The 12,316-nt window shown below is 51.4% G+C and overlaps 1 protein-coding gene across 1 annotated transcript; it reads right to left on the bottom strand.

The window, feature by feature from the left end:
• Positions 1–3,806: 3,806 nt before the first annotated feature.
• F11R (F11 receptor) lies at positions 3,807–6,766 on the bottom strand (the record flags this gene model as incomplete). The annotated part of the gene is made up of 9 exons (XM_006764741.2): positions 3,807–4,438; positions 4,804–4,852; positions 5,117–5,129; positions 5,278–5,385; positions 5,522–5,624; positions 5,783–5,985; positions 6,205–6,351; positions 6,478–6,585; positions 6,679–6,766. Coding segments are annotated over 9 exons (855 nt in total), but the record flags the coding sequence as incomplete, so codon positions are not given.
• Between the last annotated feature and the right edge of the window lie 5,550 nt (positions 6,767–12,316).

Below are 12,316 nucleotides of genomic sequence, written 5' to 3' on the forward strand. Positions count from 1 at the left end.
AAAGAAAAACCCAGCATAAGTAGAAGGAAGGAAATAATAAAGATTAGAGCAGAAATAAATGACATAGATACTAAAGAAAAAAAAAATCAATGAAACCAAGAGCTTGTTCTTTGAAAACATATGCAAGGTTGATGAAGCGTTAGCCAGACTTATCAAGAAACAAAGATAGGGCTGGCTTTAGCTCAGCGGTTCCTTTGCATACAAAGAAACAAAGAGAGACGACCCACATCATTAACATCAGAAACGAAAGCAGTGAAGAAAGGATTGTTAGAAAATACCAGGAACAACTACATGCCTACAAGCTGGACAATGTGGATGAAATGGACAAATTCCTAGAAAAATACAATCTCCCAAAACTGAATCAAGAAGAATCTGAAAGCCTGAATAGGCCAGTAACAACTGAGGAAATAGAAGCAGTAATCAAAAAACTCCCAGCAAACAAAGCCCTGGTCTGCATGGCTTCACAGGGGAGTTTTACCGAACATCCAAAGAACTGACACTTACATTCCTCAAACTGTTTCAGAAAATCCAAGAGGAAGGAACACTTCTAAGCTCTTTCTATGAGGCCAGCTTTATCCTAATTTCAAAACTAGATAAAAACACTACAAAGAAAGAGAATTACAGCCCAATATCCCTGATGAACATAGATGCTAAATTTCTCAACAAAATAGACCTTGGTTAAAACACATAGTGCTAAGGGGAGCAAACATATTAAGAACAGTATGCTATATATGCCAGGTCCCTTGAAACATATGCTGTGCAGATGTTTCTTTCCTGCAGCGACTGTGTCAAGCAGCAAGGATGGACCGGCTTCCGGCAAATCACATGATCATATCAACAGACACAGAAAAAGCATTTGACAAAATCCAACACCCATTTTTCATAAAAACTCTCAGCAAAGTGGGAACAACCCTTAACATTCAACCATTTCTTCCCTGTTGTGGTGGATTCATGTCAGACACCATGTCCAGGAAATTGTGCTGGTATCCACCTCCCAGTCCGTCATCCCCATTTAAGCACAGGTCAAATCTATACTAATAGAGCAATATGCAAATTGTCCGGGACACCGTCACAGTACAACCGAACAGCAGGCTGCGTGGGGTGACGAGGCCGGCAGCAGGGTTAGTGAGGGACGACCAAATGATGGAACAGCAGGCTGCATGAGGTGACCAGGCTGGCGGCGGGGGGGGTGAGGGATGACCAAACAACTGAACAGCAGGCTGCGTGGGGTGACCAGGGCATTTGGGGGTGACCAGGCAGGCGGGGGCAGGGGGTAGTTGTGGGTGATCAGGCAGGAAGGCAGGTGAGGTCAGGAGCCCGCAATCCTGGATTGGAGAGGATGCAGGCTGGGCTGAGGGGACCTCCTCCCCTGCACAAATTTCGTGCACCGGGCCTCTCGTTAGAGTGGCAGTTCTCAACCTGTGGGTCACGACCCCTTTGGAGGTCGAATGACCTTTTGACAGGGGTTGCCTAAGACCATCAGGAAACACATATGTAATTACATATTGTTTTTGTGATTAATCACTATGCTTTAATTATGTTCAATTTGTCACAATGAAAATACATCCTGCATATCAGATACTTACATGACGATTCATAACAGTAGCAACATTACAGTTATGAAGTAGCAACGAAGGTAATTTTATGGTTGGGGGTCACCACAACATGAGGAACTGTATTAAAGGGTCGCGGCATCAGGAAGGTTGAGAACCACTGAGTTAAAGTATAATCATCAAGTCTTAGGGAAGGCTATCTCTAATTTCTTTTTATTTCACAGAGAGGGGAGAGGTAGAGGGACACAGAGACATCAATGATAATAATCGTGGATCGGCTGCCTCCTGCATGCCCCTCACTGGGGATCAAGCCCACAACCCAGGATTGAACCTGGAACCCTTCAGTCCGCAGGCTGACGCTCTACCCACTGAGCCAAACTGCCCAGGGCAAATTTCTTAATCAGTAAGACTATCAGAAGGACTTTGAAGGACAAAATTCTTTAAATGTATTACTTCAGGATTTAAATAAACTCAATGTGAACAACTTATTTAAAAAATTGGTTTTGACATTCCACAAAGCTGACATGTTTTCCAGTCAAAGGGGCTGTTGTAGCCAGAGGTGAATTCCAAGGCGGTAACAGCGGACACACGTGAACCACAGGCCGGCCTTTCCCTCATTCCCACCTCCTCCACCAGGACAGATCCGAAACATGCTTCCCATTCCTCCTGAACCATGTCCTCATCTCTACTTTCGTTGGCTAATTGGATTTTATTTCCATCTGGAAAACTGTCTTATTGGCGTGTGACCTTTACCTGATGGTTGCTTGTTTTTGTTTTTCCTTTTAGAACCTGGATAGAAAACTCGGTTCCGCCAGGGATTTCCAATGGGGCGAAGGGGCGCTTCCTCCCCACGGAAACAGCCCCTGGCCACTAGGAAAGCCACATCTGCTGGTTATGCCATAGGCCGGGGCGGGTGGAGAGGAAATGGTCATTTCAGAGCAAAGAAGGATGAGAGTGGGAAGAGAAAGGCAAGGCTGGGCAGGCCTGCTCTCTCTCTCTCACACTCACTCACACTCACTCACACACACACACTCACACACACACTCACTCACACACACACTCACACTTACTCACACACACACACACACACCCTCACACGCACACACTCACACACACGCACTCATATGCACTCACACACACACACACTCATAGGCACTCACACGCACACATACACCCACTCACATACACTCTCACACACACACTCACACACACTCATATGCACTCACACACGCACACACAAACCCTCACACACATGCACGCACTCATACACACACACGCATGCACTCACACATACTCACGCGCACACACACACTCTCACTCATACACACACGCATTCATACACACACGCACGCACTCACACACACGCACGCACTCACACACATGCACACACACGCACTCATACACACTCACACATGCATGCACTCACACATACTCACGCACACACACATGCACACTCTCACTCATACACACACGCACTCATACACACGCACACGCACTCATACACTCACACACGCATGCACTCACACATACGCACACACACACGCACTCATACACACACGCACGCACTCACACACACATGCACTCATACACACTCACACACGCATGCACTCACACATACTCACGCGCGCGCACACGCACACTCTCACTCATACACACACGCACGCACTCACACACACATGCACTCATACACACTCACACACGCATGCACTCACACATACTCATGCGCACACACGCACACTCACACACACACACGCACTCACACACACACACACGCACTCACACACACACATATGCACACACTCACGTGCACACACTCACACACATACTCACGCACACACACACACACACTCTCACACACATGCAGCCCCACGACCGTCCATTCCTGACCGCCCACCCACAGATGACGCACCAGGTGCCCACCTCCCGCGGGCGGGGCAGCTCTTCAAAGGCCTGAGAAACCCTGCCTGCGGTCCCGCTGTCTGTGCAGGTGCTGGAGGCAGGGTGGGGGTGGGCGGGGAGACACTCGCTCCCTCGCGGAGTGATGTGGCCACAGGCTGCGCCAACAGCCTCCCTGGGAGCCCTCGCCAGCCAGCGGGGCACCGCCACAGGGGGCTGGGAGGAGGGTCAAGGTCCCGGAGGCTCCACCTCGAGAGGAGGGGGCAGGGGGCAGGGGCCACCAAATGTGGGAAGCGGGGCTTTAGGCATTTCCTTGTTGATACAAAGGAGCCCAAGAACCACCTCCCACTCAGAGCAGAAGCTTCCACCATCCGAGGTTTTATTTCCAGCAACATCCAAACACACCAACACACTCTCACAGAAGAGCGAGGCAGCCCTGAGCACACACTCCTGCCCACCCGCGGGCCCACGGGGCACGGCCACAGCTCCAGCTTCTCCTCCAGGGCCGGGCGCTGCGACTCTGCTTTGCACCCTGCAAGCTTGGATGCTCCCCACAACCAGGCGGGCTCCTCCAGGCACAGGGAGGTCCGTCTGCTGGTGTGCGCTTCGGGGGGACTCAGAGGCAAACCACCCCTGGAGCTGTGCAGCGCCCCTAGACTGCGGGCGGACGTCGGAGGAAGGAGCTGAGGGTCCCTGGGCTCCCGCGTCTCCGAGGACAGGGAGCTGCGGGCAGGGCCAGGCTCCTGCTGGAACCATGGGGCCAGGAAGGCTGTCCCAGGGGCCTTGCAGTGCGGGAAGGAGGGCAGGGTGCGGGGACTGAGCTGACATTAAAAACACATCCCGGTGAAGACAGAGGGCCCGCGGGGCTGGAAGATGCCAGGCCTCCTGTGGACGGTGCTTCAGGGCCAGAGTCCGGCAGCCCCTGAGCCCGGCGGCGGCGAGACCAGGGAGGCTCACACCAGGAAGGATGAAGTCTGTCTGAATTCCCCCTGCAGAAAGGAAACCCGTCAATCTTTCCAGCCTTCTTCTTCTTCTTCTTCTTTTTGGGGGGGTAATTATCACCGAGGATATTTTTCCATGATTTTCAGAGAGAGTGGAAGGGACAGGGGGGGAGAGAGAAACAGCAATGGGGGAGAGAGAGATCCACTGGTTGCCTCCTGCACAGGCCCCACCCGGTCCAGGGATCCTGCAACCAAGTACATGCCCTTGACCTGAATCGAACCTGGGACCCTGCAGTCCGTGGGCTGACACTCTATCCACTGAGCCACATCGGCCAGGGCCTCTCATCTTCTTCAGTTCACACACTGAACACACAAACCCAGGCCCCAGAGCCCCCCTCCCCTGCGACACTTGCCTCGCTCCGAGCGGTGGGCTGGCTGTAAATGACCTTCTTGCTTTCGGTCCTGCAGAAGACGGGACAGTCAAACCCGAGCCCCTCTCCTTGCCAACCTTTGAGATCAGAAGTGAGAACCAGACAGAATCCCGAGGTCTCAGGTGGGGACGCGGTGGAGGAGGAAGGACAGCACAGACCGCCGTGAGCCAGAGAAACTCAGGTCTCCCTGCCAGGCGTGGCCTCCACCTCCGCCCCCTTCCCCTGGGCCCCTCTCACCATCAACCACACGCATCCATGTCTCCACTCGGAGAGCCCGGCACAGCACCCCACTCACCCTTTCTTCCTTCCTGAAAGAGAAGAAATGGACGGTGCGCGTCAGCAGAACAGGCAGCTCAGCCAGGAAGATGGGAGCCAGCATGCAGCCCCCACACAGCCCCGGAGCTGAGCCCAGCATGGGGGCCGGAGGAGGGAGAGCCTCTGAGGCCAAGGACTTACTGTCAAAGTAGCCACGGCTGTAGGCGAACCAGATGCCGAAAATCAGGAATCCAAGGAGAATGAGTGTCACTAGGACCGCTGCCACGATGCCCCCAACATTCAGCTCCACTACGAGACACAAATGAGAGGTCGGGCACATGAATGCTCACTTACTATACCAACTACACGGTCCAAGCAGCAGGAAAAGACCCCAAGCGCCCCCTCCAGGTCTGAGCCTCGCCCCTGCCACCCTGCCCGCACGCACCAGCCTCCATGCGCACAGCATCGGACATCATGGGTGTCCCGTAGCCGTTCTGTGCCTGGCAAGAGTACTCTCCGGTATCAGAGGCCGAGACGGGATCAAAGACCTGCAGGGCAGAAAACCACCTGTCCCGCTTGAGAGCCACGTGCCTGCCTTTGATGTCTCGGGATCCTAAAGCCCAGCGCGCCTTGCTGCTGTCCCTCCTCCCCACCTTCAGGGCTTCTGCCCCCGTGTCCCAGCCCTTTTCAGCCCGCCTGTCCGTACCAGCTCCCCTGTCTTGGGGTTCAGGCTGTAGGAAGAGTTGCTGAAGGCACGGTTTCTCTTGGGCTCCAGAGGCATCAGGGCCCCATCCCTGTACCACAGGTACTCAGAGGGCGGGGAGCCGTCTGCCTCCGAACAGGTCAGCACCGCCCGGCTCCCGATGGTGGCGGAGGAGGGGACGGTGACCGTGGGTTTGGATGGTGGCACTGGAAGGAGAGAAGTGCTGACCACAGGGCAGGGAGGGCTCCTGGAGGGAAAGTGGCTGACGAGGGCGCTACCCCAGCCTCCACGCTGGCCTCCCTGCCTCCCTGTGACTGCGTCCCCGCCCAGAACACCTCACCATCAGCGCGCTCCCAGCTCGGCAGAGCCCACCCAGCATTGGGGGAAGCAACCATGCCCAGTGGGCACAGAGAACCGGCACATACCAAGGACAATGAGCTGCACGCTGACCTCCCCGTAGGCGGTGCCGCCTTCATCTGAGACCATGCACGTGTACATCCCCGTGTCCTTCCGGGTCACGGAGTGGAAGGTGATGCCAGTGTCGGAGAAGGTGACTCTGTCCTCAAAGGGAGCTGCAGGGAGAGGAGCCAGCGTAGGGGGGCTGGAGAGCTGGGAGAAGCTGGTGCCCGTGACACCAAGGCTCCTAAGCGAGGAGGGGGGAAGGCCCTGGGGACCTGGCATCCAGATGCAGGACTCACCTGTGATCTTGTTGTTATAGCAGACGAGGCTGGTGATGTCACCCTGGGCAAACTTCCACTCCACTCGGGGAGAGGAGAAGCCCGAGTAGGAGCAGGACAACTTGGCGGCTACAGACAAGATCAATGTGAGTGGGAGGAAGCAGCAACAAATAGAGAAGACAGGACCCGGGCCGCCCCCCCCCCCAGCTCCTCCCAACTCACGTTTATTCTCGGGAATTTTGACCTCGGGGTTGGAAGTGTACACGGCTCCCCTGCCCAGCGCCAGCGAGCCTAGGACGAGAGGCTCCCATCAGGAGGGGCAGCACCTGGCGAAGGCCCTGAGCCCCCGAGGCGCAGGGACTCAGAGTCAAGCTCTTGCCAGTCTCACCCCAACATCTTAAGTAATCTTCTTCAAATGCCTTTGCTACAATTGCAGGCCAATACTTCTGTTATTAGTGGAAATAAAATATTTCTTTCAGACGCAATTTATTTCATTTTTTATACCCCACCCCCACCCCGGGACTCCCAGTAATCTAATTAGATTCCCACTAGTCAAGAGCAGCTCCCCAAAATGGCACTTCACGGTTCACAACTTCTCCACATCCCGGCAGGAAACCGGCCGGGCCGAGGAGGAGCATCTGTAGGGTATCTGGTGCATTTCAGCATGTTTCTCATACATGGTATCGCTTGATCCTTGAGACAAGCATGACAGACCAGCAGGACAAGTATTATCACCCAATTTTACACAACGAATGGAGGTGACAAGCCTAAGGTCACGTCGCTGGTTCTGAGACAGAGCCGGGACCAGAACTGGGCTCAGGTAACTTCACCAGCATCTCCTGCTGCCGAAGGCCGGGAAGGATGGTGTGTGGTGCCGAAGGCCGGGTGGAGAGACAAAGCTAATTCCAAAGCAGGCGGGAGGCAGGCCGCAGGCTGCACAGAGGGGCCAGGCCGCCACTACAGCCACAGGGGCCAGGACTGCGGGAGTGTGAGGACCTCACACGCTGTTTTCGTTCCTGTTTCAACGCTCAGCCTCATGGAGCTTTACTTGCAGCCCTGAGTCTGAACCCTGCCTTCTGAGGTGAATGCAAATACCCTGATACATACGAGGCATTTCCCTTTACACATAACTGGGCAGGGCCTCGACCCCGAGCTCCCTCTGCTCATCTGAAGGGTGAGCTAGAGGCTCTCTACACACTCAAGCCCCTCCCTTCCCCCTCCCCCTCTCAACCCCCTTGTCTTCTCCCGCTATCTATCTATCTATCTATCTATCTATCTCTCATCTTCACCCCCGCTCTGTCATTAGTGTTCATGTGCATTTATTTTAGTTTCACAAACACTGTGAATTAATCGGATAAGTCTTCCCTCCCCATTTTACAGATGAGAAAATGAACTCACTCCAGGTTAGGTGGCTGGCCCCGCCCAGCTTCCCACCCAGGTCACTCACACCCCCTTCCCTTACTTTTATCCACCACGCTGTTTCTCAGACAAGTCACTGGTCTGATACAGATAAACTGTGTAATAAAATGTCATTCTCGTAAGTCAGGCCTATTTGACCTATGAATTCTAATAATATTACCCTGTAACTGTGTATTTGACATTACACTTTAATGTCAAACTTCATTAAATGTAGTAAGAGATACAGAAATTAAATCAAATACTTTACTAAACTGAAAACTGAGGACATGGAAGTCTCTTGCTCAGGTTTTAATCAGGAGTCTGGCCGGGGCTCAGTGGGTAGAGCATCTGCCCGAGGACGGATGGGTCGTAGGTTTGATCCCAGTCAAGGGCAGGTACCCTCAGTTGCAAGCTCCAACCCTGGCCCCAGCTGGGGTGTGTGCTGGAGGCAACCAATCAATGTATCTCTATCACATTGATGTTTCTCTCTCTCCCCTCCTCTCTACTCTTTCACACACACACACACACACACACACACACACACACACAAAATCAATGGGAAGATATCCTCAGGTGAGGATAAAAGAAAAACAGAGTGCGGATAATGAAATGCTTTGATTTTTGTCCAAGTAGTTTCCTCTGCTCTAACTTTATCTTTAACACGTTAAGCACCCAGCCTGTTTTGTCTTCAGGACAGAAAGTATAGTCACTGGTGACTGACATGGGGCTTAACGTGTTAAGATCCTCAGATGTTACAATTTGCTCCCTGTGATGGGCACTGGTGCGCGGAGGAGACCTCTCTTCGGGAAGAAATGACTGTCCCAGCCCTGGGGCTGCTGCCAGAAGAAGGCCCTCGGCTGTCAGCCCTCTGACAACAGCAGAACACGGCCCTACCCAAGGACAGGCATCCCACCAGCGACGCAGCAGGGCAGCCGGCACCCACGCCTGGTCCACGAGAGGACAGGTGCGTAACGCCCCCTCCACACCTGCAGGCAGCGGCGGAGGCCCCGGGGTTCTGTGGTCCGTCCTTCCCCTCCTTCCACAGGGTGCATCTCAAGAGCACTCCCTAACACTGTCTTGGTGCAATAGCTGACATCTCAGAGTTAGCTTCCCTAGGACCTTACCTACGGCACCACCCAAATGAAGAACATAATTAAACTAAAAACCAACCTTCGAAATAACCAGCAACACACACAAAAACAAAGCAAAACAAATAAAAAAACCCACAAAACTTTAGCTCAAGTTCCTTTTTGAGTCCTTTCAGATAATCAGATGCAAAACACATTCAGTCCTGCCAGGACTCCAGCCTCACCTCCCCACCACCCCTCCCGACAGCCCAGGACTTCACAGCCATCCTGGTCCAAGTCCCTTCCATGCCTGAGCCAGCCGCTGGGACTGTGCTGGGCTGCATATCTGGCGCTTCGGCCAGGCGGGCACGCTGTGCTCTCTGTTCCTAGGGCACATAGATAGGAAGGTGGTCACTGTACTGATGCTGTACTGTGTCGGGAACAAATTGTGTAAACAAGGCTTTGTGACTAACTTTGTGGTTTTTGCAAATAAAAACGCTGTAACTCCTGAAGTCGGCACTGCAGTTCAGCCTTTGCTTCGGCAGGGTGCTGTAACTGTAGTCGCTAGCCAGCTTAATAAAGGCTCCTAAATCTTGATCTGAGTCCCTGGTGGTCGCCTCCACAGGTAGCCCCATTACAGGACCAGACTGCATTCAAACCCCATCTCTGTCACTTGATCACATTCAACTTCACTTTGCCTATTTGTAAGATGGGGATAAACACAGTTTCTCTATCAAAGGCTGTGCTGAGAGTTAAACAAGTTAACACAAAGGACTTAGAAGAGTGGATGACCCAGAGGAAGGGCCAAATAACTATCATAGCTTTGCGGATGGAAAAGGGGCCACATGCTACCAACAGCTCAGGGAAGGCCTGCATGAGAGTTTTGCAAATTGAGAGACCTAAAGTCACCACAAAGGATGGTCTGAAATTAAACTTTAACTAAAAGCAGTGATGGTGGGTAGACACAACCTAGGCTGGTATCTTCCCTGACAAAGCTGAGCCTGTTGTCGTTTTGCATCTGCAATAACATATCTTTGGAATGTGAAAGTAATTTTCCTTTTCCTGGACCCCTCAAACCACAGGCACCCTCTGCAGAGGCCATAAATCCCCTCATTGTTACCAAGTTAATTGCTGACTGTGCCCTATCCTGCACGCACCTAAGTAAAGGAGTGTGTGTCTGTCACTTTACTTTTTATCCAATCGCAGAGGTTCCCCCCTTTGCTTTCTCCGGCCTCCCTAATCCATCACCAGTTCAGTTCATGTGACCCACTGTGTCTCCTCCTTTGATTGTGATGCACAAAACAAGGTGGAAACCTGCCCTTCTCTGGAATATTATCCCAATATGCTGAGATCCTGCTCCCCCCGCCCTTGTTGACAGTTTGGCTCAAATAAACTCACAGTCTTCAGTCTGAATGTTTTTACATTAACATTACTTGGCGTAGGGCGACAGGATTCCAAAGAAGCTCGCCAGGGACCATCCTGCGGACCCGGACCGGTGCTGGGATCCAGCAAGGGGCCCACTGAGCCCACTGATTCCCCGCCCAATGGCTGAACTCGGGTGAGTTGTCTCTTGGATCTGGGACCTTCCCTTGCTTTTGGGAGAGGGTCTGACTTTATTTGTGCTGTATTTTTAAACCCTCGAGGTGCAACTAAGGTTAAGGGTAAGAACCCAGGCTAAGGCAAGACTGGAGGGGGAAATGGGGGACTGGTTTTGATTTTGGCTTTTCAATTGGAATTGCTTTCTGAGAATCTGAGCAAACCCCTCACTATATAAATGAGAGCTGAACTCCTTCAGCTGCGAAGATAAAGGTGCCCATGCTCCCTGCAGCGCGGTTCTCGGGTGTCCTTAGGTGACTGAGAATCTTTGTGGAGGTGTCAGAGGTCCTTCCCACGATGTGCAGGAGCCCCATAGGGAAGCCCCAACTCAACCGTAATTAACTACCTGGCTGATCCCGGGGCCCCATAAGGCTTGGTCTGCAGGGCCCCAGCCCTCTGGTTGCTTTGGAGGGCGGGAGAGAAACTGAGACACCTAAGAGGTTAGGGTTAGGGGTTGAATACGCCTCCAGGGGTGAGGGCCTCGCGGAGCTCAATCCATAGGCAGCACACTTGGACCCACTACAGCAAGCATGTCAAACTCGCAGCCCACAACAAATGTTTTTGCGGCCCAGCCAATATAACGGTATGTAAGAAATGTTTTAATAAAAGTCATAATTTAATTTTTACAATATCCTGTTATGCATAATTATTAATAACAAACTACAACGTTCGATAATGACTGATTACTATATCGTGTTGCATTCATTTTCCTTAAGCACCTTACGCACAGGCGCACCATTTCTCTCTACTAACACTAGCAGCGAATATCTTAGCAGCCGATGGCCACGTCATTAGTCTTGGACTGACTTGTTTGGTGTGCGCAACAGGAAATATTTCGCTTTCTGAGAACAAGAAAAATAGGTTTATTTGCGTTATGCTTACTAATTTGTGCAGTTATTCAGTGTCTGGTAAGTTAATGTTCAAGAAAAAATATTAATTTTTATTAAAATGTTCTATTATTTTATGTTAACGATGACTCACATTTATTTCAGCCCTTTGTACTCAGCAAGTCTCTATCGAAATAAACCTACGTTTCTATGAAAATTGAAGCTTTTTTTTTTTTTGTGACAAACACTTACACCTTGTTTATCTGGCCCATGCTAGCCTTTGAGTCTGACATGCTTGCTCTACATAACATCCCTAGGAAATTTGCTCAAACTGCAAATATCCAAAAATAATATATCAACACGGGAAATTGTGCCTCCAAAGCTAGAAACTCCCAGACCCCAGCCCTCATTTAATACTCCCGATAGGAAGCCTTTACTTGCAAGTGCTTTGCAGAAATTGGAAGATTTAACCAGAAAACATCAACTTAAAAATGGCCCAAATGCAGGTGTCCTTCGGTACCTACATTAATATTTTGCCTGCAGAAATTAGAAAAATGCCAGCTCTAACATTAAACTGAATGACTATATGGGAAGCATATCTTGATTTGGAAATTAGAAGCTTCTAAGGAGAAGCATAGAAAAAAGATTCTTCCAAAAACAAAGAAATTAATTAGAAATTTCAGAGACTGCCTCATAACTAATGTTCTGAAGCTAATAAATGCCTGCCCCCATCCCCCCTTCCTTTCTGAGCTTCCTTGTCCACACTTGTCCTTTCCCCTTCTTCCTTCCCCTTCCGGCTCCTCTACCACCACTGACTTGAAGGAAAATGAGAAGAGGGATTCCAACAGCTCCCTTTGGGAAAAGCTGGTCCCAGCCAGAGAGGAACCAGCAACTGTTCCTGACTTTACCAGGGACCCTGATGGATTCACAAAAAATTAACTGTCAGGACATGTGATCCTGGCTGTTCTGGCC

The sequence above is a fragment of the Myotis davidii genome, unplaced genomic scaffold (genome assembly GCF_000327345.1).
Source record: "Myotis davidii unplaced genomic scaffold, ASM32734v1 scaffold1121, whole genome shotgun sequence".
Lineage (NCBI taxonomy): Eukaryota > Metazoa > Chordata > Mammalia > Chiroptera > Vespertilionidae > Myotis > Myotis davidii.